Source organism: Garra rufa, chromosome 10 (genome assembly GCF_049309525.1).
Source record: "Garra rufa chromosome 10, GarRuf1.0, whole genome shotgun sequence".
In the NCBI taxonomy this organism is placed as follows: Eukaryota; Metazoa; Chordata; class Actinopteri; order Cypriniformes; family Cyprinidae; genus Garra; species Garra rufa.
Genome location: NC_133370.1, coordinates 31,626,816 through 31,654,713, shown reverse-complemented (window position 1 = coordinate 31,654,713; position 27,898 = coordinate 31,626,816). Strand labels below are relative to the sequence as shown.

General features: G+C 37.1%; 1 protein-coding gene across 2 annotated transcripts in view; it reads right to left on the bottom strand.

Annotated features, from left to right (window-relative positions):
• The window catches only part of arhgap29b (Rho GTPase activating protein 29b), a 53,269-nt gene that overhangs the window by 4,161 nt on the left and 21,210 nt on the right, over positions 1-27,898 (bottom strand). The window contains exons 3-22 of one of the 2 annotated variants that reach the window (XM_073848559.1): positions 25,506-25,649; positions 20,304-20,400; positions 17,816-17,888; positions 16,791-16,845; positions 13,352-13,507; positions 13,193-13,257; positions 11,826-11,936; positions 11,656-11,736; positions 11,403-11,570; positions 10,850-10,987; positions 8,939-9,129; positions 8,433-8,605; positions 7,686-7,817; positions 5,706-5,804; positions 4,300-4,463; positions 4,020-4,208; positions 3,797-3,934; positions 2,079-2,305; positions 1,244-1,514; positions 1,053-1,155 (exon numbers count right to left, since the gene is read on the bottom strand). In XM_073848559.1, coding sequence (XP_073704660.1) covers positions 1,053-1,155; positions 1,244-1,514; positions 2,079-2,305; positions 3,797-3,934; positions 4,020-4,208; positions 4,300-4,463; positions 5,706-5,804; positions 7,686-7,817; positions 8,433-8,605; positions 8,939-9,129; positions 10,850-10,987; positions 11,403-11,570; positions 11,656-11,736; positions 11,826-11,936; positions 13,193-13,257; positions 13,352-13,507; positions 16,791-16,845; positions 17,816-17,888; positions 20,304-20,400; positions 25,506-25,649 — 2,775 coding nt within the window. Of the gene's footprint in view, positions 1-1,052; positions 1,156-1,243; positions 1,515-2,078; positions 2,306-3,796; positions 3,935-4,019; positions 4,209-4,299; positions 4,464-5,705; positions 5,805-7,685; positions 7,818-8,432; positions 8,606-8,938; positions 9,130-10,849; positions 10,988-11,402; positions 11,571-11,655; positions 11,737-11,825; positions 11,937-13,192; positions 13,258-13,351; positions 13,508-16,790; positions 16,846-17,815; positions 17,889-20,303; positions 20,401-21,066; positions 21,280-25,505; positions 25,650-27,898 lie in introns of those variants that run through there. The other variant, XM_073848560.1, reaches the window with a different exon arrangement.

The following is a 27,898-nucleotide window of genomic DNA, read 5'->3' as shown; positions in this document are numbered from 1 at the left end:
TTCATAACATTCTGGAGTATAAGCAGATTGCTATTATAAAAACATAAGCAGCAACTTTTCCAATTTCCAACATTTATGTAATTCTCAAAACTTTTGGCCACGACTGTACATATGCAATAATTCCAAAAGGAAAGAGAAGCATCAAACTTAATGCTATTGTTTTTTGTTTTAAAGTAAAACAAACCTTAACGTTTCAGTAGGTAAAATAGGTGCCAAATAAAAGCAGCGCTGTTGACCGCAGTGTTGTATTTTGGTGTATTTGGCAGGAGCGCCTGTGGGAGTGTGGGAAGATGCTGCGTTTTTGTTGTTAGTTTTTTTTGGTTCGGTAGAATTTATCCAATCGTGACTCACCAGTCATTAGGTGTTTTGTGTAGTGGACTGACTCAGTCATTAGGTTTGTGCTTAAAGGCTAAAATCTGCTCCAGTCAATGGAAAATGTTGTTAAGTGTGTTGAGGTCAGTCAGAATGTTTCAGCTAGTCATGTAGTGTGCCCTTTAGTTCACTGTCAGTAAATTCTGGTTCAAATAAGTAAGGCTGGGCAAAACATTTGTTGAAATCTTCAGACATGTTTAAGAAGACTCTTTTATGTACAACGTGTCTTCTGCATGTAAACAAGGTACAGCACATCCGGGTTCTATGTTAGAATGCTGGCTCCTGCATCAGCAGCACAGTGAATGCATGTCAAAGACTGACACGGAAGGGTGGAAATTGTTGAATAAAGTCATTCATTTTGTTTTCTTTGCACACAAAAAGTACTCTCGTAGCTTCATAACATTACAGTTGAACCAGTGATGTCACATGGACTATTTTAAATGTCCTACCTTTTTGGGTCTTGATTGTGTCAATTCTGTTGCTGTCTATGCAGGGTTTCATTAAAAATATTCATTAAAAATATCTTAACTTGTATTCTGAAGATGAACAAAGGTCTTACGGTTTTGGAACGACATGAGAGTGAGTAATTAATGACAGAATTATCATTTCTGGGTAAACTATCACAGTTTTGATTTCAACTAACTTTAATACCAAAGTTGAGCAGAGACAATCATACTAACCAGGTGTTTGCGTTCTATCATCCTCTTTCTTCATTTCCTTCACTCCCTCCACCATGTGTGTAGAGGTAAACACAGACGAGTGTCTCTTGAAAAGTTTTGCACTCTGTATGAAGGATAAACAAAGATCAGAAATCATAAACTCAAATATTTCCTTAAAAAAACTCTAGCTTTCAGTCTCTGGTCTATCTTACCTCTTTGATATCCATGAGAGATCGGGAGTGCCGGCTGAGTGGCGGCTGTGGTCCTGTTGGACTGGTGGGAGACACGGGGCTGAGGGGGACATCAAAGATCATCTGGTTGTGCCTGATTAGCAGGTCCACCATGCGGGCCTGGTGGGGGTAGTCAACCAGAGAGGACAGCGACACCTCCGCCTCTAACTGCCTGGGCTTGATGAGTGTGGGGCCGAAGATGATACCCAGATTACTAGCAGTCATCTTGTTCTCCTCAGCTTGCTCTGACACTCTGTGGAACAATGAACAGCAAAGTGTTTGAGTGATAAATTATATTTAACTCTCATTAAACACATTTAAGAATGTTCAGCAACAAGCAATGAAAAACAGATCCCAATAACGGATTCCTGCTTCTTTGCTAACTGAAACTGAGATGTATACGTCTGAAGACTGAATAAATACGCTTTCCATTGATGTATGGTTTGTTAGGATAGGACAATATTTGGCCAAGATACAACTATTTGAAAATCTGTAATCTGAGGATGCAAAAAATCTAAATATTGAGAAAATCACCTTTGGAAGTGTTCAAATGTTCTTAGCAATGTATATTACTAATCAAAAATTACGTTTTGATATATTTACAGCAGGAAATGTCAAAATATGTTCATGGAACATGATCTTTTCTTAATATCCGAATGATTTTTGGCATAAAAGAATAATTTTGACCCATACAATGTATTTTTGGCTATTGCACCAAATATACCCATGCTACATCAGACTGGTTTTGTGGTCCAGGGTCACATACTGTATGAGCTTTTTAAACACACTTTTTTTTCTCTGGTTTGTGTTAACATACCTGTGCAGATGGGTGATGAGGAACTGCAGGGTTTTGTAGTGGGCCGCAGGAAGCTGCCTAAGGAGGTCTCTGATTTTGAAAATGACTCTTTTAAGCTCAATACTAAGGCACAGCTGCTCTCCTGGCGATTTCTCTTTAGTGGTGTCTGTCTCCTCCATGTTCTGAGTCTCTTTTGCCAGCCCGATGATATCATTATAATACCGATATAGAATCAATGGCTCTGGTAACTGAAAGACAATTGAACTTTTTTAGACAATGTCAAATCTGCAAAAAAGTATTTGTAAAAATATTTTTCTAAATGAGAAAAGTAATAGAATCCTATAGAGTGCAACAGCTGGGTTCTGGCAGGAAAAGTCCTATTCATTTTTTTAAAGGAACTGATTTTCAACTTATAAACCCTTAAAGACAGACCGAGCTACAAGGTTGTTAATTGGTGTTATATCTCTACAAAATGCGCCAAAAGGACATTTTAGTGCCTGTCCACTCCCATGAAGCACTGCGAATGATCAAGCACTATCTAACTATTTACACTGTCATTCAAAAGTTTAGGATCAGTAAGTTTTTTCACGTTTTTTTAAAGACATTTCTGCTCATCAAGGTTCCATTTATTTGATCAAAAATACAGAAAAAAAGAGTAGTATTATGAATCATTGCTATATAAAATATCAGTTTTCTATTTAATTATACTTTAAAATATAATTTATTTCTGTGATGCAAAGCTGAATTTTCAGCATCCTTACTCCAGTCTTCAGTGTCTCACAATCCTTGAGAAATCATTGTAATATGCTGATTTATTATCAATGCTGGAAACAGTTGTGCTGCTTAATATTTTTTTGGAACCTGTGATACTTTGAATGATTCCTTGATGAATAAAGTTAAAAAGAACAGCATTTACTCAAAACAGAAATCTTTTCTAACAATATAAGTCTTTAATATTACTTTTAATCAATTTAACACATACTTGCAGAATAAAAATATAAAAAGAAAAGAAAGAAAAGAAAGAAAAATTAACTTGCCCTAAACTTTGAATGGTAGCGTATATTGTTACAAAAAAAAAAAAAAAATCATTTTAAATAACTGCTGTTCTCTTTAACGTTTTATTCATCAAGCAATTCTAAAAATGTATCAAAGGTTCCAAAAAAAAAAAAACTGATTTCTGAAGGATCATGTGACATTGAAGACTGGAGTAATGATGCTGAAAATTCAGCTTTGCATCACTTTAAAGTATATTAAAATTGAAAACCGTTATTTTGAATTGCAATAATATGTCACAATATTACTGCTTTTGTGTATTTTTAATCAAATAAACGCAGCCTTGATGAGCATAAAAGACTTCTTTTAAAAACATTACAAATGTAAAACATTGTTTCTATACACAATCAACATCTTTAAAGCAACAGTATATTTATCCATTGTTTTTATTTTGATTATTTCGTTTGCAATGCTTCACAGGACTAGCTGTTTCTCTCATTAAAGTTGTTAAGTACACACCTTTGTCTTATAAGCTTTATGTATTTTTGCTTCAAATCAAAGTTTGCATTGTTGTGATTCACCTTGTAGCTGGTTGCATTAGTTCATGGCTCATAACTCTATGACAAAGAAAACATTCCTATGTGAAAAACACTTCCGAAACCAAAAAGCGGGCGGACACAGTTGCACTCTATTATGACAGGTTTCATACAGACATGATGAAACTGTGATTATTTGCCCCACCACACCTGTCTCAGGTAAAGCTTGAGCACGTTGCTTATGTCATGTGGGTGTAGGTCAGACAGCTCCACTAAGTCCTTTCCATTCTCGAAGGCCTGGCACAGCTTTTCCACACGAGACTTCGCCCCATTCACCCGATAAATGCCCTTGAAATGAACCGAAAGTAGGCGTCACTCACAAACAGACTCAACAATTATAGAAATTCCTTTGAGTTGCAGCTGTTTTCTTTACCTTAATGTTCAGGGCACGACTCTCGATTTCAGAGGTGCATTTTTTGATGATAAAAGGGATGCCGTCAGGACTGTTCTTAGCTGCCTGGGCGAAGTCAATCCCGAAAAGGTGCAGTCTGCCTTGGAGCTTCTTATGACCACACTGAATAGCGAGAGTCTCAAGGCATTTCTTATGACAGGCCAAAGAGCACTGCGTAAAAAGAGATTAGAGAATGACAACCGGCTCTAAAGAACAATGTGAATAGAATCAGTGTGGGTGTTAAGGATGATGATAACAGTACCTCCTCACATTCAGCTCCGTGAAACACCACTAGGCTGTCACACTCTCTGCATTTGGAAGGTGCTCGCAGTTTCCGCAACTTGTGAGTCTGTGCCGCTTTTGACATTAGAGCATTACGGAAAGGGCCGGGAGAGCTAGCCGTTTCCATCATCATCTCAGCAAGGCCTGAGACAAGGAAAGACATGTTTCAATAGCTGAAAACACTCTGCTGGCCCACCAGTTAAGGATCATAAAAAGTCTTAAATGTGAGTTGGGATGGGAATCTGGTTTGCATTTCTATTTAAAGAGATAGTTCACCCAAAAATGAAAATTTGATGTTTATCTGCTTACCTCCAGGGCATCCAAGATGTAGGTGACTTTGTTTCTTCAGTAGATCACAAAGAACTCAAACTGTTGCAGTCTGTCAGTCATATAATGGCAGTCAATGGGACCCATGGATTTGAGAGTCAAAAAAACATACACAGACAAAACTAAATTAAACCCTGCGGCTTGTGACGATACACTGAGGTCTTAACACACAAAACAGCTGGTCTGTGCAAGAAACTGAACAGTATTTATAGCATTTTTTACATTTCCACCACAATGTCCAACTGTCCTGAGCGCGTTCACAGCAGCAAGCAACCATGACTTCAGTTGATCAGGTTCAAAAGTTCGGTGAAAATTCAACACTCCCAGATAAGTTCGCAAAAGCAAACGTAATCTTTTAGTTTTTAATCAGTTGCAACAATCAGAATAACCACAAGTTATTACCATTTTGAGTAGCCGTCATACCCACAATCTCTCTCTGTGTAAAATGCATATATATGATAAATACTGTTCAGTTTCTCGCACAGACCAACTGTTTTGTGTGTTAAGACCTCAATGTATCGTCACGAGCCACAGGGTTTAATTTAGTTTTGTCTGTGTATGTTTTTTTGACTCTCAAATCCATGGGTCCCATTGACTGCCATTATATGACTGACAGACTGCAACGGTTTGAGTTCAAAATCTTCGTTGTGTTCTACTGAAGAAACAAAGTCACCTACATCTTGGATGCCCTGGGGGTATGCAGATAAGCATCCCAATTTCATTTCTGGGTGAAGGATAAACTATCCCTTTAATGGTTCTTTTACTACTTTTGAGGAAGCATGACTCCAGTTCCTCAAATGTATTTCCCTATTTTTTTAATTTGTTTACATTCAGCAATTATTACTGAAATGTAACACTTTCAGTGGAGCGGCAGGAAGTGCCAACTGTGGCATTTTGCCAATGTCAACACCCAGCCCATCTATCTGCGCAGCTGCACTGAAAGCAAAAACATGGGTGCGAGCAATTCAGCACTTGTGTAATAAACACAAACATGTGGTGTCACCACAGGTCTATGAACACAGACGCTCACAATTGCGTTATTCAGTTTGTACAACCCACCATTATCTGATGGGGAAGGTGGTTCTCTCTCATCGAGGTCATCTGCAGAAGACATGGTACCAGTTGAGGGAGTTCTGGGAAGCCTGCGTTTGAAATCCCCTAAAACACGAACACACATAAACACACATTAGATCCTTCCGTCCTGCAGAGCACTTCTCCATCCTGTCCACTGAGAACTAGGTCAACCACATTACAAGCAAAACTTACAAACGTGTCTAAACTAGCAATATTTTTAGAGGAACTTCTTTTTGGATTAAGCACTTTACACTTGACAATAAGACTGGCTGATGCAATTGGCCAGAGTAAAACATTCTAGGACATCTGACAAAACGGTCACTTGTTTAATTAGGCCAGTGTTGACATTCTAATGTCCTAGCAATTTGTTGATCAAATACATGTTATTTTACCTGCTTTTTCTTTGATGTTGTGAACATTGTTGTTTTGCACATTGTGTTAAATTCTGTTGATGTAAATGTGTCACAATATCTAGCTGGCTGATGTAGATGAGGTTTTGTGGTATTTATGATTTATAGATGTCACAAAATCTGTAGAATTTACAGCAATTACTGTACATAATGAATATGTTGTAAATAGTTTAATGGAAAATAAATAAAATAAAATAGCAGTATATTGTTATATATGTCAGCACAGAATGCTATTTTTGGCAAGAACAAGGTAAAATGGGTGAATAAATAATATAATAAATAAATAAATAAATACGTTTAGAAATATAAAGACAATAACCTAGTATAAAAATTATAGAAAATAAACATTTATATAACTAGAGACCTATAAATTCATTTTTTTTCCATTTAAATTTTTCTGTATTCTTTTTTCTGTTTTAAAATTTCTAGACTCTGTTTCAATGGTTACATTAAAATATTAAGCAAAAAGCATGTCTAATTAATTGAAATCATGAAACTTACATTAAACAATTTAACAGCAATTTATTATGACTTTTTCAAAAAACTTAATTTTAAGGCCCAAATACATTAGATTTTTTTTCTCCAATTAATTTGTATTTTAACTAAATTCTGTGTTTTATATGAATTTTTTGGATTCCATTTTAATGGCTTCATTAAATTTCAATAATCAAAAGCTTCTCTAATTAATTGATTTTATAAATTTTACATATTTCATAATTTAATTTAAATAATTTTATAATTGTAATAATTTTTTTGTTTGTATTTAATGAATGAATTACTTTTTATTTTATATGAAATGCTAATGAAGTGACTCTCAAAGCAGTTTTGGAGATTATGTTCATGTGTTTACGTACTCATTGTGGCGGCAAAGGCTGAAAACACAGCGAGCATCACATGCACTTTAGTACGTGTGTAGTAAATGAAACCTTGTGTCTGCACCATTCATTCACACAGAGACACGCAGGACATGCAGGATTAATATTTAAATAGTATTTTTGCAGCCTAATATTTACATGCACTAGTCTATATTGCATTTTGATTTAAATGTACTGACCTACTTTTAATTTATTTATCCAAAATGTAGCAAATTTCGTCAACAGAATTTTACCGTAAAAAAATACGGTAGCAACGTTTTACGGTTTTAACTTAAATTTACATTTAAATACCGTAATTTAATGAACTGATATAATGTTAATATACCAACCTACTGAAGTACTGAAATTTGTTTTGTACCTTTGTAATACACTGATAACCACCAAACTAATCAACCATCAAACTAATGTCAAAAATTTGACATGATGTTGATTTGATGTAAATTTAGCATCAAACATATTGGCCTACATATATATTATACCAATTTCAGTGTGGGATTAACTTCTTATTTTCACCCAGTTATCACTGTAAGGAAATTGCCGCCCAAACTGAATTTAAAATGATGTTGCACCATCTCGATCAAGTCTTGACAAGCTTGAAATGCTTTATTTAAAATATAACACATGTCGCATATTATGAAAGGCATGGTAGGATGCAATGTGTTGACATCAGAAAAAAGTACCTGGACTAGCTGTGGGGGAGTCCATTGACCTAGACTCACTGCTTCCTCCAGCACTCTCTGAGTCACTGCACATCCCTCCTCCACCGGCACTGCCTGAGCTCCAGGCCCGCTGGGAGCCCTGCGTCCTTAACGCTACAACACACAGAATTAACCTCAGAATTACCTTTGTCTTTCATCTAGGAAATCTCTGTTCCTAAAACTGAAGTTAAAAACCATGCATGTGTTTGTGAGAATCAGTCTGTTGCATGTTTCATTCAGTTCAGAAAAACATGAGAGTTTTGCTTATGTGCTTGATTTTTAGTTTAGCCGTCTAGTCTGGATGCTGCATTAAATGTGAGCTCAGGCTATAATCCAAGGGGCTTTTTGGAAGCCGAAGGCCGATCTGGGTCTCGGGCCTTAATCCTGACTGCTGGCAGCTTTTGTCCAAGCTGTGGATGGCAAACGCTGGGTAAAAACCCACAGTGGACGCATCAAGCTATAAAACTAATTAGCTGTTCAGGATGTTGAAGCTTGCCAGACATATGTGCCTAATAGTGCCAAACATCTCTGGATTTTGTTTAAGTGGGCAGAAAATAAATGTCTAAGAGTTTTAATCTAACCAATGCAGGTTGAGTAGGTTGACGTCGCCAAACACATAGCAACTTTGGCTCAACGTGAGTTACAGTGATTTTGGGACAGGGTTTGTCTAAACAATTGAAGTAGGGGGAAGTTGATCAATTGCCAGGCTAGATTCTTAGCAATTCTTACCTTGCATGTCTATACTGCTATTGGACCGTCTCTCTGCGATCTTGGCCTTGCAGGGTTGTACAGTACTCTCGATCTCATCTGCGCTTTGGTTATCTGCTGAAGTAACAGAGCCTTGCGACAGGTTCCCATGAGACGAGCGGGTGCTGCTTTGAGACCTCTTATGAAGGGACATTCTGGAAAGGAACGAAACTTGTTAAAACATGCTTTATTAAAATACCACAAGCAAAACAGGCTGATCGTGAAATGGGTTACTCAACAGGAAAGCGTGAGATTTGAATGCACTGTAAAGAGAGGTGATAGCATTGGCCAGTATGTTTGCATGTGGGTGTGATTCAGAGGTCAAGCTGAAAAGCAGTGTTTACACGGAGCAGCGATTAGAGAGAGAAGAACTGCTGGATAAACAACACGTTATCGCCGACCGTTGTTTCGTTCATCATTCTTCCTGAGGAAGATGCAAACAATGCAGCCTCTCTCTGGCCCGCACGGAAACTTGAGCGTGGACTTACCCCGTTTTTGAGGAAGCTGTGATGTCCTGAGACAGAGACTCCAGCCACACACGCTCTTTAGGCAGGCTGCAAACGAACTCAGAGTAGCGCTGGCCTGGCTCATACTTTTTGGCCTGTTCACTTAGAGCTTGGTAGTTGACTGACAGAGGTTGGGTCTGAGCCTGCTGCATCTGGAACCAGTTCACGGTCACCTGCGAGAGTTCGTGAGAATAGTCAGCATGCAATAATGGTATTTATTTTCATGGAGAAGGTCAAAAGTTTAGGCTCAGTACGATTTTTATTTTTTTCTTAAGAAATTAAAAGGATTAGTTCACTTCCAGAATAAAAGAATTCTGATAATTTACACACCCTCATGTAATCCGAGATGTTCATGTCTTTCTGTCTTCAAGCGTAAAGAAATGAAGGTTTCTAGTGGACTTCAATGGTGGCCAATGGGTTGAAGGTCCGAATTGCAGTTTCAATGCAGCTTCAAAGGGCTCTAAACGTCTCAGCAAAGTAATAAGGGTCTTATCTAGCGAAACGACTGGTCTTTTTTATTATTATAATTTATAAACCTTTTATCCACAAATGCTTGTCCTGCATGTTATATGTGGATAGCTCTTCGCCTGTGTACTTAGATTCAAAAAGGTAGGGAAGGGTAAAACAACTTCAAAATCATCCAACATCATGTTTTACCTTTTTGTGTAAAGGGCGTTTGACTTTCTCTGCACGTTCGCTTTGTAAACACTGTCCAATGTGACTATGTAATGCATAAGGTCAAACTAGTCTTATTACATAAATTTGTATTTAAAAAAAAAAAGACAAATCTTTTCGCTAGATAAGACTCTTATTCCTCAGCTGGAATCGTGTAGAGCCCTTTGAAGCTGTATTAAAACTGCTATTTGGACCTTCAACCCATTGATCCCCATTGAAGTCCACTATATTGAGAAAGGTCCTGAAATGTTTTCCTCAAAAACCTAATTTCTTTGCGACTGAAGAAAGAAAGACATGAACATCTTGGATGACATGGGTGAGTAAATGATCAGGAATCATCATTTTTATTCTCGAAGTTAACTAATCCTTTATATACAGTACAGACCAAAAGCTTGGACACACCTTGGACACACCTTTGAAGTTTCTTTATTTTCATGACTATGAAAATTGTAGATTCACACTGAAGGCATCAAAAACTATGAATTAACACATGTGGAATTATATACATAACAAAAAAGTGTGAAACAACTGAAAATATGTCACATTCTAGGTTCTTCAAAGTAGTCACCTTTTGCTTTGATTACTGCTTTGCACACTTTTTGGCATTCTCTTGATGAGCTTCAAGAGGTAATCACCTGAAATGGTTTTCACTTCACAGGTGTGCACTGTCAGGTTTAATAAGTGGGATTTCTTGCCTTATAAACGGGGTTGGGACCATCAGTTGTGTTGTGCAGAAGTATATATAGTATATATAGAATTAAATATTTTATAGAATTAAATATAATTCCAGATGTGTTCATTCATAGTTTTGATGCCTTCAGTGTGAATCTACAATTTTCATAGTCATGAAAATAAAGAAAACTCTTTGAATGAGAAGGTGTGTCCAAACTTTTGGTCTGTACTGTACTTTAAGCAGGGATACATTAAATTGATCAAAAATATACTTTCAAATAAATATATTTCAAGATATTTTTAAAGAGATAATCTTTTTTGTGCAGCAAATCAGCATATTAGAATGTGACACTGAAGACTAGAATAATAACTGCTGAAAATTCAGCCATCACATGAAGAAATTACATTTTAGAATATATTAAAATGAAAACAGCTGTCTTAAACTGTAATAATATTTCACAATTTTACTCAAAAATTTTTACAAAAATCGTACAGAAACCAAGCTTTTGAACTGTAGTGTAGTGTTGTTGTAGCATGAATACACACCGCTTTGAGGGTCAGGTCACACTGGAAGACCAGCTTCCGAATTTGAGTGAGGATCTCACTCTTTGCGTTTGACAGGCTGACCTTCTTCGCCTCTAGATCGGCCACACAGGCTTTATACTGCTCCTGCGCTTCCTCTGCCTAGAGTGACCACAAAAACAGACGATAAGCCAAACAAAACAAAAGCATAGTGATTTTCCTACCCCATTTTAAGCCAAAGTGTGTCATTTCTGTGACACCAGCAGCATCCCCCAAACTGGATTGCAAAAATGTTCCGTTCTATAAAAAAATGCTTACTCGTTTGCTAAGGTGCGATGCTGTGCAGTTGCTGGGTTTCTGGGTTGTTACAGCAACAGCAATGTTTAGATTATACTGCCTAATTTTCAGTCAGTACATCAGACGCTAAGGAAATTCAACCAAATTCCCACAAACTCTGTGTTTCTCGTCACCACTTTGATGCCCCATAAACAAGGTCAATAAACTTGAGGGTGTATGTGTTTGTGCAGTCTGTGACCATGTTGGAGTTGAAGTTTTAAAATTCTTTATAGCGCTGTACCTTCTGCAGGGCCTCTTCCTCCACCCTCCGTTTCTTCTCCAGAGTCCTGCCTCCTGCTGTTGGCTGCTCCTCCTCGGTGCGGCTGGTGGAGCTGCGTGCCTTCTCGTACTCCTCCCTCTTCTGCACCTTCAGCAGCCGAGCCTTCTTCAAAGCGCTCTCGGCCTCGCTCTGAAAACACATGGGTTATTAAGCGCTATCGGTTCTGAAGAAACATTAGAGATGAAATTCAAAGAATTCGAATAATCATATGTACCATTTTCTTTAGCTCTCTTTGCCACTGTTCCTTTATCTCTTTTCTCTGCTTGTCCAGATCGCTCTTGCGAGCCAGCAGTGGCTGTTGGAATTATGGGAATTTTGTGAATTTAATAGAAACGGTTTGTTAAATAGTTGGCTAAAATGTAACGCAGATATAACTGATCATACCTGGATGAATTTGTTGGTTTGTAGAGCTGCAGCTGTTTGGAGCAGAACCTGATTGTACTCAATCTCATTTTTAAAGGCAGAGACATAAATATCCCGGAACGGCATGAAGTCCTTTAGATGAAAAAACACAATCACAAAATAATATCACTTAAAGGCTCAAAGTCAAATACACTAGCATTCAAAAGCTTGGGATTAGCATGATTTTTTAATGTTTTATGGTCACAAGGCTGAATATTTGAATAAAAAGTCTAAAACAAGTCTAATAAATCTTTAAATTGATATATCTTAATTATACTGTAATGTTGAATGGCTATAGTCAATGGTTAAATATTACGAAAAAAAAAAATTCCTAGAGACATCAGTATTATTGGTATCAGTGATACTCACCTTCAGTCATAAAACAAATATGCGATTAAACAAATATTAAAAATATACTGTCTTTATGTTTTTACATTAATTTGAAGATTGAATGTGGAATTATCGCAATATAAAAGTATATTTAAAAACCTGTTAGGTGGGATTAACCGCGATTAATTGCTGATTGCGTGATTTTTTTAAATCTATTGATAGCACTAATTAATACAATTTAAATTACTATTCTATTTTAATTCTAAAATGAATTCATATTTATTCCTGGGATGGCAAAGCTAAATACTTAGCAGCCATTACTCCAGTCTTCACTGTAACAGGATTCTTTAGAAATCATTCTAATATGCTAAACTGGTGCTCAAGAAACATATCTTCTTCTTAGTATTATTGTTGTTGTTGAAAAGAGTTGTGCTGCTTAAAATTTGTAGGGAAACCATGAAACATTTTATTTCAGGATTGTTGATGAATAGAACAATGAAAAGAACAGTATTTGTTCGAAATAGAAATACATTATAAATGTCTTTACTGTTAGTTTGAATTAATTTTATGTCCTAATTCTTTAGAAATGAGAATGGTAGTACATCATATACAGTCAAACCAAAATTTATTCAGACACCTTCAATATTTCTCACATTTTCACAGTTTATTCGCTATAGTTTAGAAAACGGTAATAAAATATGACAAGAACTCAAGAGTTAAACTGTGTCAGAAAAAAAACATCTTGATAATGTCAGACAACTTTGATAGAAAGCTATGTAACAAAAATATAATATAGTCAGGTCAAAGTGTCAAATCAAATTGTTGGTACCAAATTTTTATCAATTTTACTGGTAGTCCACTGTATGAAGAATTTTTGGGTATAATATGAACTATAGTGTCCTGCACTCAACTAGTAAAAACATCAAAAATTATATCTGGTGTCTGATTGATGTCTGAATAATTTTTGGTTTGACTGTACATCATATTTGATCAAAACAACATACTAAAAAGACAATCACCTGCTGACTTGCCACCGCCTTTGCGGATTCTGCCATCTTAGCAAAGCTTTTGGCACATTCCATGTCTGTTAAATACAGAGACACCACATGAAACACTAAAATTCAACAATACCGACCCAAAACACAAGATCAGGCTTTAAGAATGGAGAATGGACTGACCCAGGCTGAGGCGTTTCTCCACCCAGGCCAGCACGTCTTTGGTGTATTTAGACCAGGCCTTGGCATAGAGCAAAGCCGATTCCACCCCACTGTCATTCTTCAGCAGAAGAAGGTCCACCTGCTCCACGGTGGAAAGCTCTGGGGACAGAGCATGATCTAGAAACAAACACACAGAGAACACTGCATATTAGGGGCGTTGTCATTTTACTTTTTCTAAGAGGTGCTGGAGAGAAGTTACTGCTTTTATTCCAACAGAGGGGTCGAAATGTATAAATGCAGACGATCAGTGTATGACATCAAAGTACTGCTCTCGGGGCTCCAGATGTTTTGCACCCATTTTTTCTGCAGATGGGACTCATTTTTGTGAGCGGTCGCACTGGCGCGACCACTGCATTGTACAACTCATAAGCGCTGCCATTTCTGTTGCATATGAGAAACATCTAAACATCTACGATACGAAAGGGAACCGTTTATCAGCTCGGACCGCAAAGCAAACAAACTTGTCCAAGCTCAAAACAGCTTTATTTGGGAGCCAGGTTGATTTTGCGACACTGGTACTGCACAGTGCTGCGAGATCCAGTAAGAAGTGTTTGAATTCAACGGACAATGAAAACGGTTGCTGCAAGATCTAGTGAGAATCATTCGAATTCTGCCCAGAATTCTCTGTAATAGATATTTTTCCTGAGTAAACGACGAGAGCCGCCATTACGAATTCTAACCCATTCAAATAGCGTCCATCTGTTTTTAATGTAGCTAACGTCGGCAGCTTTGTGTCATCTACACACTCGTTAAACTTTGAAAAGTGCGGTACTGACCAATGACAATCATTGCGACATTGCTAAGTGATGGCGCTATGGAGCCATGTGCTTTTTGAAAACATTTTAATAGGTTTAACATTAGATTATAAACTCTGAATATACGCTTATTTGACTAGACACACTGGAGACCGGAAATGCAAAGCATTCTTCAGGTTAATAGCAGGCGTGACTTCCACGTTCAGGAAAAAACGTCTATAGACCTTTTTCCTGAGTAAACGATGAGCGCCGCCATTACGAATTCTAACGTCAGATTGGATGGTCTTCTGTTCCGGTCTCCATAGGAACCCATTCAAATATCGTCCATCTGTTTTTAATGTAGCTAACTTCGACAGCTTTGTGTCATTTACACACTCATTAAACTTTGAGAAGTGAGGTACTGACAAATGACGGTCATTGCGACATTGCAAAGTGATGGCACTATAGAGCCATATGCTTTTTAAAAACATTTTAATCGGTTTAATATTAGATTAACAGCTCGGAATATATACGCTGACTAGAAACACTGGAGACCGGAAATGCAAAGCATTCTTCAGGTTAAGAGTCAGGCATTCCGCGTTCAGGAAAAACGTCTATAAACAGCGCTGACTTAGGTCAGAAAACCAGAAGTATTAATGCTATCTATAACCATGGTGTTGTGGTAGAAATAATAATACATTATTCATTTCAGGTTTTGTACAACCTTTCAGACAGAAATTCAAGAACCTTGACTTTCCAGCATTTAACATAACTATTTCCAGCACTTTAAAGCTCTAAAATGATCAAATTTGAATATTATTTTTAATGCCATGACCAAAATATACTTTGCGGTAAACAAAGTAACATTTGTTTAGCCTGGAAAACATGACTAAAACGGTTTGCAAAGTAACATAGCACTTTATTTTATTTCAGAAAGTACCTTTTCTACTCATTTGAATCGGCAGAGAAGCGTATCGTCCCAGCCCTAATAGTAATATCGAATCGCAGTACTTGTAGAATTGAAATTCTTGAAAAAAAAAGGTGCCATGGAATAAAAAAAAAACTGTATTTACCTTGGCATAGTTGAATATTAACAATTCTGTACATGGACATGACATACCGTAAGCCTCAAACACCATTGTTTCCTCCTTATATAAATCTGGTGTTTGCAAAAGACTGAAAAAGAGGCCAATCCTAACATAACACCGACTATGACGTTATAGTCGGGATCGATAATAGTTACGCCCCCAACATTTGCATAGCCGAATCATCAGAAGTTCTGCAGGTAGGCTATTGTAAAAAAACAAGGCGAGGACAATAGCGAAAATGGAAGATCACAGAAATAAATGTTATGTTCCAGGTTGTGCAGGGGATTAAGGGCAGAGATAGGTTGGTGTCTGTACTCAGAAAGGCACCGAAAACTAATAATGCATTCTAATAAAACGTTGTGGTAGAGCCACTAAAGGGACATGGTTAGCTTCTTGCTAACGGTAGCCTGTTACAGTGCAGTACATACGAGCTGAGCTCATCATTATTATTCATGAACCTTCCAAATAAGGTAATTAAGGAACCATTTCATTCTAGGGACAAATCCTAGGGTTGTAAATGGACTTGTAAAACCGTATCTGGAGAATTTTTGCCCTTTCCTATGCCATATACCTTCTATGTAGATATCAGAGAACAATTTAAAATATTGCATCAATGCATTCTATGGCAACTTTTGAAAAAAAAAAAAATTAAAAATCGCAATACATATCGTATCGACACCCAAGATAGTGATAGTCATGATAGTATTAAATCGGGAGGTAGATGTATCATCCCATCTCTACTGCATATGAACACACAAATGCAAAAACGCTCCACATTGTTTAAAAAAAATTGCTGAAAATGCATAGAGGTTCCCTTTGAAGACATTTATATTTCCTCAACCTTGTCTCTCCGCTTTCTAAAACTGTCATTTAAATTAAATTTCAACTTTTAAATGTTACCGCCCTACAGGGTTTATAGGCTAAAAGTTACAAGGCAAATTTTACAAGTCAGCTTTATTAAAGGCAGTGACAGCCCTGAAATTGGTGGCAAACTTGCTTGTAAGAGAAATATTCTCCATTATCCCCTTGACTTAAAAGAGGGCTTTCTAAACTGACACTAATCTGTGGTAACATTAGACGTATGTACAATTTATTGTATGGCATGAGCGTGTGAGGTCATCTCGTAAAATCTGTTTAACCTTTGTCAAATGCACTGACACGCAGCTCAGCTGCGCTCAATCCAAGCACCCCGCCCAATAAGCCACATGTGGTTCCCATTCCTCATACAAACGTCCAAAAAACCCCAAAGAATGTCAACCATTTGGCAAACAAGAAGAGTGTTAGGCTATATGAAAAACAACACTAGTGTGAATGTACAGGGCGTGTAGAGCTCTCTTGTCGATTGTGACCCGTGTCAGTGCAGCTCATCTGTTTCTCTGCTAGAACAACAGCTTTCATGTCTGGTTTGTTTAACTAGAAAACGTAGTTGGAGTTTGCATTACGGTTTCTCTGAGGCACATACAATATGTGATGAGATTGTCTTCAACGCCTCAGCGGCAAGAGCCTGCTTGCTTTGTGATGAAAACCGTGATAGACGGAGGCAAGACATAAAGGAGAAAGAAAAGGAAATCCATTTACCTGCCAGATCATTTTGATTGCAGCCTCCTGAATCTTCAGAGAGGTTTTCAAAAGACTAGAGGAGAAAATGAGACAAACATTGCACACGGGATGAGAAGTTTGATTTTAGAGGTGATTCTTCTGAGCGCTTCTCTTTTATCTTGTCTCTCAATGTCACAGTTAATCAAAGCTCAAAATCCTTGCTCTTTAAAACACAGGCGGCCAGCCAGGTTTCATTATTTTCAAAGCAGACATCTAAACTTAAAGGGACAGGTCACTGAAAAATGAAGTGACATTATTTACTCCCACTTGTTCTAAAAAAATATGTTAGCCATTTTCTTCTGTGGAACACAAAAGAAGAATTCCGCAGAAGCTTCACACATCTTTTTTCCACATGACAGTTCATAATAACCACATCTGTCAAGCGCCAACAAGGATATACAAAATCATACAAACGCCATAAAACTAGGCCATGCGACTACAAACAAGCAAGGGCACATTACATATATCAAAAGTGACTGTAAAGACATGTATAATGTTACAAAAGATTTCTTCTTCAAATAAATTCAGTTTGATCTTCCCATTCATTTTTTTCATTTTCAGCACTGATATAACATAAAATTATTATAAATTAAATGATAACTGCACCAAACCACAAGAGTGAAAGGCATTTTAAAGTTAGAAACTTCTGTTAAAAACATGAAAAACATTTCAAATCTTACTGACCCCAAACTTTTGAATGCTAGTGTATTTCAAGTCTTCTGAAGCCATATGATACTGTTGTTCATAAATAGAGAATGCTGGTTTAAATTTCAGTCTGCTTTTCACATGAAGCTATTGTATGGCTCTAGAAGACATGGAGCACAGCATACAAGTCATAAGGACTAGTTTAATGGCGCTTTATATTGGCAGACGTAGTCAGGATGAACTGTTGTTGTATGGAAAAGAGCTTTGTAAAGAGTAAAATTATCTTTTTGTGTTTCACTGAAAAACATGAGGGTGAGTAAATAACTTTTTTTTCAAGGACCGTTGAGGTGATAACTTACACGACTTCTTCTGGCTTGGGGGTACCCCAACCTGGAGCCACTGTCCACATCTCCCATAAGGAAGTCAGACACTCTGAGGTGGAATAGAAACACAGGTCACTGCTGGTACACTGCACATAACATAACTTGAACATACATAATAAGGTTACAACATTACAGTGGTATTTTTCTTCACAAATAGATCCTTTTAAATCAAGAATGTGAGCAGCATTAAAGGGGTCATGAACTGAGAAAGCAAAATTTCCTTGACTTATAAGAGGTCAGAACTCAAAACTTTCTTATTGGTCTAAAAACAGCGTATACTGAAGCCTATCTGCCAAAAAAATTAAGGCCTACTTCTTCATCACTGCCTGTTCAGACGCAACGATTTTGCGTAACTAACGAGAGAGGCAAACGCAGGTCTATGTTGAAACCAAACAATGAAGATGGCTTCGAAGACAAGAAAAAACAGTCTTTGCACTGCCTTCCTTCTGATCCTACCATTAGGAAAGAGTGGATGAACTTTACTTTAAAAAAGTTCCAGACCTTGTCAGTATGAACTTGGTCCTTTGTTCACTTAATTTTAATGCAGATTCGTTTACAAACAAAAAGAGTCGCACGAGTGTGAGTAACTGTTTTTATTATGCACTGCAAAAAAGGCTTATCTTATAGTATTTTTGTCTTGTTTCTACTCAAAATATTTCAAAATTCTTAAATTAAGATGCATTTATTAGTCAAGCAAAATTACATACAAAATATTTAGTCTTGTTTTAAGCAAAATGCACTTAATTTAGGTTTTCCCCCTGGAAACAAGTACAATTATCTGCCCTGATCTTAACTGGCAGATAATTGTACTTATTTTAAGCAAACTGCTCTTCGTTTAGTTTTTTTCCATGCAAACAAGACTAAATATCTTATGTCATTTTGCTTATCTAATAAATGCATCTTTAAGAATGATTAGATTGTTTTTTGCAGTGTGTGGTGACTATTGCTTTGTCTGTTATTACTGATATACTTATAGGATGTAGGCTGTCAAACATACACAACTATTAGCCAATCACAGCAGTGGGTGTTTACTTCTGAGTCTACAATTCGCCACATCTACTCAAACAGAGCGTTCTGATGACTGCTCAAAACAGGACAACACTGCAAAAAAAAAGCTTTTTTTTTTCACTTAGATTTTTTGTATTTTTTTCCAGCCAAAATATCTAAAAATTCTTAAATCAAGAAAAAATTTCTAGACAAGTAAAAATAATCTTATTGTTTTCAAAAAAAGGGGTCAAAATCAAGAGCGTTTTTGCTTGAAACAAGCAAAATAATCTGCCAATGGGGTAAGAAAAATAATCTTGTTTTCTGTTTTAAATACGATTTTTTTTTTTGCTTATCCCATTGGCAGATTATTTTGCTTGTTCTAAGCAAAAACTCACTTAATTTTTACTAGTCTAGAAAATCATCCTTGATTTACGAATTTTTTTTAGATATTTTGGCTGGAAACAAGACAAAAAAATCTAAGTTAGAAAAGCATTTTTTGCAGTGTAAATAGCATATTACTTCTAAATTACGAAGTTTTTCATGTAAAAATCTTGATAACATTATAAGTGGACCTCAGAGAACAGTACAAAATAATAAAAAAAGGCAGTTCATGACCCCTTAAAGGGATAGGTCACCCAAAAATGACAAATCTGTCATTTACTAACCCAACTGAAAGGCATATCAAATTTGGTCAACAGAAGCTCAAATGTACTTGCTTGACGCATGAGAACCAATAAGATTTACTCGCATTCTTCAAGTCTGGTGCAGTTGAGTTTTCGCTGACCATATTTGATGAGTTCTATGTCAGTTAGACGCACGGTGAAGAAATTTTGAATAACTTTTTTTTTAAGATTTATTTTTGCAGTTTTTGCCTTTATTTTGACAAGGTATTAGAGTAATGACAAAAAGCAAAGTGGAAGAGAAAGAGGGGGCAGGATTGTGAAAGGTCCTCAAGCCAGGACTCGAACTCGGGACACCTGGAGCGCAACTACGGAATATGTCAGCACCCTGCCCACAAGGCTATCGATGCCGACTGAAGTTGTTATTTTTATTTTCTTTGCACACAAAAAAGTACTCACGCAGCTTCATAAAATTAAGGTTGAACCACTGATGTCACATGAACTATTTTAACCATGTCCTTACTACTTTTCTGAGCCTTGAACCTGGTAGTTACACTGCAGGGTCAGAAAGCTCTCAGATTTCATTAAAAATATCTTAATTTGTGATCTGAAGATGAGCAAATGTCTTGGTTTTGGAATGACATGAGGGTGAGTAATTAATGACAGAATGTTCATTTTGGGCCGAACCCTTTGAATAATGTTGCAACATGACACAAGTACATTTCATCAGCATTTAGAGAATGACAACAGGATGTGCTGACGTATGCTGCAAAACTGGAAACTGAAAGTAACTCTATACAGATGAAGAGCATTCAGAATATACATAGGACTACAGAAGAGGGAGCTACAGTACTCACACATTGCCAAAGGTGAATGCCAAAGTATCGATCGATGTGTGTATCTCGCCAAATACTGTGTCTTTGTTTTCTTTATTGACGTCCTTGACATTCACGCCTGTGGGAAGTGATAAACCACGTGAGAAGTGTAGCCAAACGACACAATTACAATTCTTAATAAATGAGGATGATGATGAGCAACAGGGGCATAGACCTAGATCTCACTATGTTTGTGGAAACATGAATCCCTCAGTGGACCACAGCTATCAAGGACCGATTAGTAGCTACAACAGTGTTTAATAATACAGAACTTATGCATCTCACGTGAGAGTAATTTAAGTAAGCTGTGAATTCAGATTTGTTTTGAACAATGTGATGCACAAAGAAAAGGAACCACTATAGTGCTGCTTTGTAATCCGGTCCGTCAGTGCTTCCCTAGAGTACAAACAAATGCTGAATAGTTTGCATGTAAATAAACCAACCAATGACTTTCTTCATAACTTCATAAACTGATTTCATTGTTTCCAAAAGACCCAATGACCCAGCAAAGTGTGTCATGTTTTGAGCTGTTAGAAAAGAAATAAACATAAAATCGATGTTAAATCTTAATTTTAAAAATCAGATATGTGACAGACAAGAAGCAAAGTCTCCGAGAGACTACGAAACTTGCATTTACCAAGAGCTTCCTGTCTGCTAGCTGAGCCTCCCCTTTACAGGAAACACTGACAAAGCTTGAGCTCTCAAAACATTCAGAGGACGTTCAAACAACTTTCGCCCAACTTACCAAGTCCTTTAACTTGCACTTGCAGTCATATCCAAGTTCAATTTGGTAAAGCACAGATTAACGACTCGCCCAGACCTTGACGAACCAACGCCACAGCCTAGTTCACAATGATTCAATGGAGCTCGACTTCCACTTTTTCCTCACATACAAGAAAAAGTGACGAGGCCATAAAAAAAGCAACATCATCTGTAGTTTCCAGTTCCGCATGGGCGCTTTTTTGGGTTGGATGTCACGCAAAACGCAGCGGCTGTCGGGCAGAGGTGGGAATCCCCACCCTCAACTGCCATTCAGACTCACAGCTACGAAGTGAGCAGAGGAGGCACTGGACACGAGAGCGTGAGAGGTGCGTGGCTCCTGGTGCATGGCTCTCTGCTTCTGAACGCGGGCGGGCGGCTCAGTGGCCCCTGCAATGGAACGCTGACTTCTTCCTCAGGACATCCTGCAGCTCCACAACAATGCTTCCACTTCTGCCCCCTTCACTGCTCAAATACGGGAATGGCTGCATTCAGAAAGCAGTTCTTGCAAAGAAAAACCCTCGAAAGCATTTTCTGCATCATTGCAAGTTATGTCTATAATTGTTTTTCTGAAAATAACTAAGAATGATTTTAAGCATACTTGGGGCAAAGTCACACATGCAGGTATCACTTTATCAGGTGCAATGCGTCATAAGATGGGATAAAATACCTGAGATAACAGCGTCTCCTCCAGATCAGAAGCAAAGATAAAAATACAGCGAGTCAATGCCACTGACTCACTCTAGACAAGGGCGGGGGAAGAAAGAATTTCAATAACTTGAGACACTTGACACTTTTATTGCTGTGCCCCTGAGAGATTCTTCAGCACAACTATGTAGCATTTTTTTTTTTAAAGAGATGGGATCTCACGGACTGAGCGTGAATGGAGGAAATATGTGCATATGATTTCCTGAAGTTCATAGCGTTCCATCAAGAGGAAGACGGACGGCTGACATGGATGTGTGGTGTTGAAACGCAAGCGTAATTGGAACGCTCACACTGGAATGTCGGTCTTAGACGTAACTTGATGCGGATATCTGAGGCGGCTGGCCTTTTTTCTCAACTTCCTCATTCAACAACAACAACAACAACAAAAAGAATCAAGGCAAGGCCTCAAGCGTGTCAAAAAAACAGCTTATTTTCCTCTGTTAAGCTTCTCTTTGACAGAAACAATGAAGAGTCTGGCCCTTTAAAGGACACATGGGAGCTCAGAGGGGTCACTGGCCCTCTAGTGGCAAAGGATGATACTCTAGTGGCCACTTAAATCAATGCCACACTGTTGGAAACAGCTGGGAATTATGTGGATTGCCAATAAGAAACACATTTACTATATGTGACCCTGGAAAACAAACCCAGTCTTAAGTAGCATGGGTATATTTGTAGCAATAGCCAAAAATACATTGTATGGGTCAAAATGATCGTTTTTTCTTTTATGCCATAAATCATTAGGATATTAAAGGGATAGTTCACCCAAAAATGAAAATTTGATGTTTATCTGCTTACCCCCAATGCATCCAAGATGTAGGTTACTTTGTTTCCTCAGAAAAACACAAACGAAGATTTTTAACGAAAACCGGTGCAGTCTGCCAGCCTTATCATGGACGTGAATGGGCACCAAACCTTTAAAAGTAAACAAAAACATGCACAGACAAATCCAAATTACACCCTGCGACTCGTGATGATACATTGATGTCTTAAGACACGAAACGATCGGTTTTTGTGAGAAACTGAACAGTATTTATATATTTTTTTACCTTTGATACACAGCCACGTCCATCTGTCATGAGCACGAGTTTGGCATCAGTCACGTCACATGAGCACGCGCTCTAGCGTAGAATACGCAAACGACGTAAGGGGAAATCAGTGAAAAGTCCCGGATGAGTTTGCGCAAACTAATGTAATCTTTTAGCTTTAAATCGGTTTAAACAATCAGGATACGCGCAAGTAATAACCATTTTGAATAGCCGCTATATCCACAATCTCTGTGCTCTGTGTAAACAATGAGTGTCGTATACATGCAACAGATCGCTTACGGCGTTTGCGTATACTACGACAGAGCGCGTGCTCATGTGACGTGACTGTGACAAACTCGTGCTCAGGAGAGATGGACGTGGCTGTGTATCAAAGGTAAAAAATGATATAAATACTGTTCAGTTTCTCACAAAAAACGATCGTTTCGTGTCTTAGGACATCAATGTATCATCACGAGCCGCAGGGTGTAATTTGGATTTGTCTGTGCATGTTTTTGTTTACTTTTAAAGGTCTGGTGCCCATCCACTTCCATGATAAGGCTGGCAGACTGCACCGGTTTTCGTTAAAAATCTTCGTTTGTGTTTTTCTGAGGAAACAAAGTAACCTACATTTTGGATGCATTGGGGGTAAGCAGATAAACATCAAATTTTCATTTTTGGGTGAACTATCCCTTTAAGTAAAGATCATGTTCCATAAATTTTTTTTGTACATTTCCTACCGTACCTACCTTGCTGAGAGCTTCATTTGGACAACTTTAAAGGTTATTTTCTCAAAATTTAGATTTAGATTTTTTGTTCAGTTGTATCCCGTCAAATATTGTCCTACTTTAACAAAACACATTAATGGAAAGCTTATTTATTCAGCTTTCAGATAATGCATAAATCTCAATTTAAAAAATTGACCCTTATGGCTGGTTTTGTGGTCCAGGGTCACATATATATAGCACAGAATTGATCTTCTCCCTCTTTTGCAGCCACAATCTGGATTGCAAACTACATTGAAGTAAACAAGGACATTCCTGTGCACTAGCCAGAGGAAGAATTACTCTGTTATTTTAGTGTGGTAATCAAAATCAATAGCATGTTATGAGTCTTTGGAGTATATTTCACAATGCAGTTATTTTGGATGGCAAAATGTTTTATATATTATGTAACAATGTAGTAATGTCTTTTTATTGTTAATCTAGTGACAGTCTAGTTACATTTTTACATGAAAGCACTTTCAGTTTATTTCTTTTTTGAATTTGACAGATAGAAAACATAAAGATACTATAAGAGATAAGATAAGAGAAAATAAGATAAGATACGAGATACGGTTAGAGAAGAAGTCTGTCATCAATACATAAAATCAAATTATATAACATTTAAGTTAAAAACTCAAACCGTTTAAAACATTGATGCAATTTGTCCAAAAAAATCATTCTCTTGATCTATTAAAGGGTTAGTTCACCCAAAAATGACATTTTTTTCACACTCTCATGTCTTTCCAAACCCGTAAGACCTTCGTCTATCTTGGAACACAAATCAAGATTTTTGCTTTCTGACCCTGCATAAATGGCAACGCAATGGAAATGTCCGGAAAGGTAGTAAGAACATCATTAAAATAGTCCATGTGCCATCAGTGGTTCAACCTTAATGTTATGAAGCTATGAGAATACTTTCTGTGCATAAAGAAAACAAATAGCTTCATAACATTACGGTTGAACCATGATGTCCCATGGACTATTTAACAATGTCCTTAATAACTTTTAGGCCTTGAACGTGGTAGTTGCATTTCTGTCTATGCAGGATCAGAAATATCTCGGATTTCATCCAAAATAATTTGTGTTCCGACGATGAACGAAGGTCTTACGGGTTTGAAACAACATGAAAGTGAGTAATTAATGACAGGATTTTCATTTTTTGGGTGTACTGTGCCTTTAAGCCGCATTAAGCATTATCTCCTTTTTAAAATATTAATGCAATGTGCATGTTTTTTTTTTTTTTTTTTGAGGTGATCTAAATGTTTGTGGCTTGAAATAGATGAATTATGTCTGTTCTGCACATAGCCAGTCGTCCCTTTACGCAAAATACCCAAAAACCCTTGCTCTCAAAAGTGATTTCATTATAGTTTTGTTTTCGAACTTGGCCAGCAGTTATGAAAACATGCATGTTCATTTCTTTTAATGCGGTGCGCAGTTGTCCTTTCTAAGTAAAAATCAGTCAAATCATGTAACTTGAATGTCAGTCTCTTGCTGAAGACAAAACAAAAACAAAAAACAAGCTAAAAGCATACCGAGCCACGGAAGAGATAAAGAATTTTTCAAAAGCGCTGTCCATGAGTGTGATTCAAGATGGGAGTGAAACACAGACAAATGCGATTCATTCATTTATAACCACTCAACCTCCACCCAGGATTGGCACAGTTCTACAGTTCTATGAATGTAACTGAAAACTAGAAATGCACATATGTGACCCTGGACCACAAAACAGGTATATTTGTAGCAATAGCCAAAAATACATTGTATGAGTCAACATTGTAGATTTTTCTTTTATGCCAAAAATCATTAGGATATTAAGTAAAGATCATGCTCCATGAAGATTTTTTGTAAAGTTCCTACTGTAAATATACCAAAACTTATTTTTTGATTAGTAATATGCATTGAGTGGGGTAGAGCTGAAGGAGGATGCTCACCTTTGACTTTGGCGATGACAGTGCCTGCAGCACCAAGAATTTCCGATGAGTTCAGTGCCTGGTGTTTGCCAATGACAGTCTTCAACACGCGTACTAGCTCCCCAAGTCGCTCGTTGATCACGTGCTGCGAGCACTCTTGGTTTTCTGTGGGTGACAAACATACAAACAGAGACCACAATATCATCAGCTCAACTTCCTCCACGGGTTTTTAAAGTTGCACACATTTAAAACAATACGGGTGCAGAAGCAACATCGAAAGGTTTGACATTTTGGATTCTGTTTAAATATAGCAAAGTGCACATGAAGTGGCATGTGTGATACTGGTACATCCTAACAGCATGCTTGTTTTGTGACGGTGCAAGCCCCTGTGGTTAGAGACGATGAGCGGAGTGTGAGGCTGTGCTTTGGCTGAGATGCAGACGCTGCTCTGTGCACTCGAGAGATGGCCGACAGCAAGATAAGAAAAGAACTCTGAGACAAACATGACAACAGCTATGCACGCATTTCTAGACGTGTGCGATAACAGATTTTTTTGTATGAGAGTGACTGAGAGTGAGGTACTTTATTACTGCACTGCATTACTGCTGTCATATGCTTCTTTCTTGTTTTGGCATTCAATTGATTAAAAGGTGTCATTTAAAATGTTACTAAAAATTTCAAATAAATACAGTTCTTTAGAACGTTCTATTCATCAAAGAACCCTGAAAAAGTGTATCACGGTTTCCACAAAACTATTAGGAAGCACAACTGTTTTCAACATTTCTTGAGCAGCAAATCAGCATATTAGAATGATTTCTGAAGGATCATGTGACACTGAAAACTGAAGTAGTTGCTACCTGTTCTCATGACGAAAGATGCAAATTACGCACCAATAAGTACATATTAGGGTTGTTTCGATTTCGATTTCTGCTTCAAACGATCATGAAAATGCAGTAATCGAGATGAAATGATTACTGCGCCCCATTCCGCCCCCTTAACAGTGATGCGATTTCGCTTCTCTATAAAAGCCTAATTTCACATGCAAATCAGCAAAATCATGTAAAGTGACTTTCATAAAACGGGACTTGCTTGATTTATTGTTTCTTTGATGTTGTGTTTTTAATAGTGCGTAAGAAAACTTGCGCTGTTCTGTGTATGCGCTCAGAGACGGAGCAGAACACGGACATGTAAAGTTATCTTTTAGCTCATGGTGCGCGCCTAAACGGTCAAATTCAAACAAAATCATTTCAAAATGAGGCGCTTGGTGATTATGTAAACCCTTGTCAGTTATGTTTTAAATGTTCATAAACAGTTGAGAATGAAAATGCGTGCGTAACAGTATACTGGATCTGTGCGGCAACAAATTATATTCCTTCTGCCGTCTCTGTGCTTAATATTAATAAAACGTGAAAATACAAGGGAAAAATCACTCACTGCTCTTGAATGAAGGACTTTTGTAGTTTTAATAAAAAATAAAGCATGTTTAACTATTACAGTGAAGACGCTGTTTTATCTTACACTCAAATGATTACATTTAATTTCTGTTGTATTTCTGTACTTTAGACTTGCATTAAAGTATTCAGTATTTTTATTTAATAAAAAAAAAAAAACCTTTTCTTAAATTTGTATCTTTTTTTCTGCTTTATTGCTATCTTTAAATTAATCACTAATATACATTTTTGGACCCTGTCATAATCGTGTTAAATAATCGTGATTACAGCATTGACCAAAATAGTCGTGATTATGATTTTTGCCAAAATCTTGCAGCCCTAAATATTACTGTCAAATGTATGTCAGATAATAAAAATACTCCAGTTCACTGTATGTATTTGTTCATGTTTTGTTTTATTAAGGGGTAAGTCTGAAGTGCACCATAAAATAATTTCATCAGTTCATACAGGGCTAGTAGTATCTACAGCTGTATATATACAGATACACACCCAGGTTTCGGATGATATGAATATGTTCATACAGGTACGTTTTCATCATGAGATCAGGTTGGAAAATTCCGCTTTGCCATCACAGAAATAAATTACATTTAAAAGTATATTAAAATAAAGAGGTTATTTAACTGTTAAATTAAATTGTAATAATATTTCATAACATTACTGTTTTACTGTAGTTTTTTTTTTTTTTTTTTGAAACACTGAATGAAGCCATCTGAATGTTTTTGGGAAATAACAAACGTTTCACTACTTCCATATTTCTGAAATAAGCAGAAGTATGAAAACAACCCTTAAATCAATGTTAAACCCCTTTTAACGTCAATCCACTTCTGTAATGCAAATTCATTTGAAACAGGATATTAAACAAGGAAAAAAATGCAGGGTGGGACTTGGTTTTATCCACTGGGAATAGAAAAGTGGAATGAGATAGACCGAATGTTGGCGTAAGCAATGCCTAAAGAGCTATAT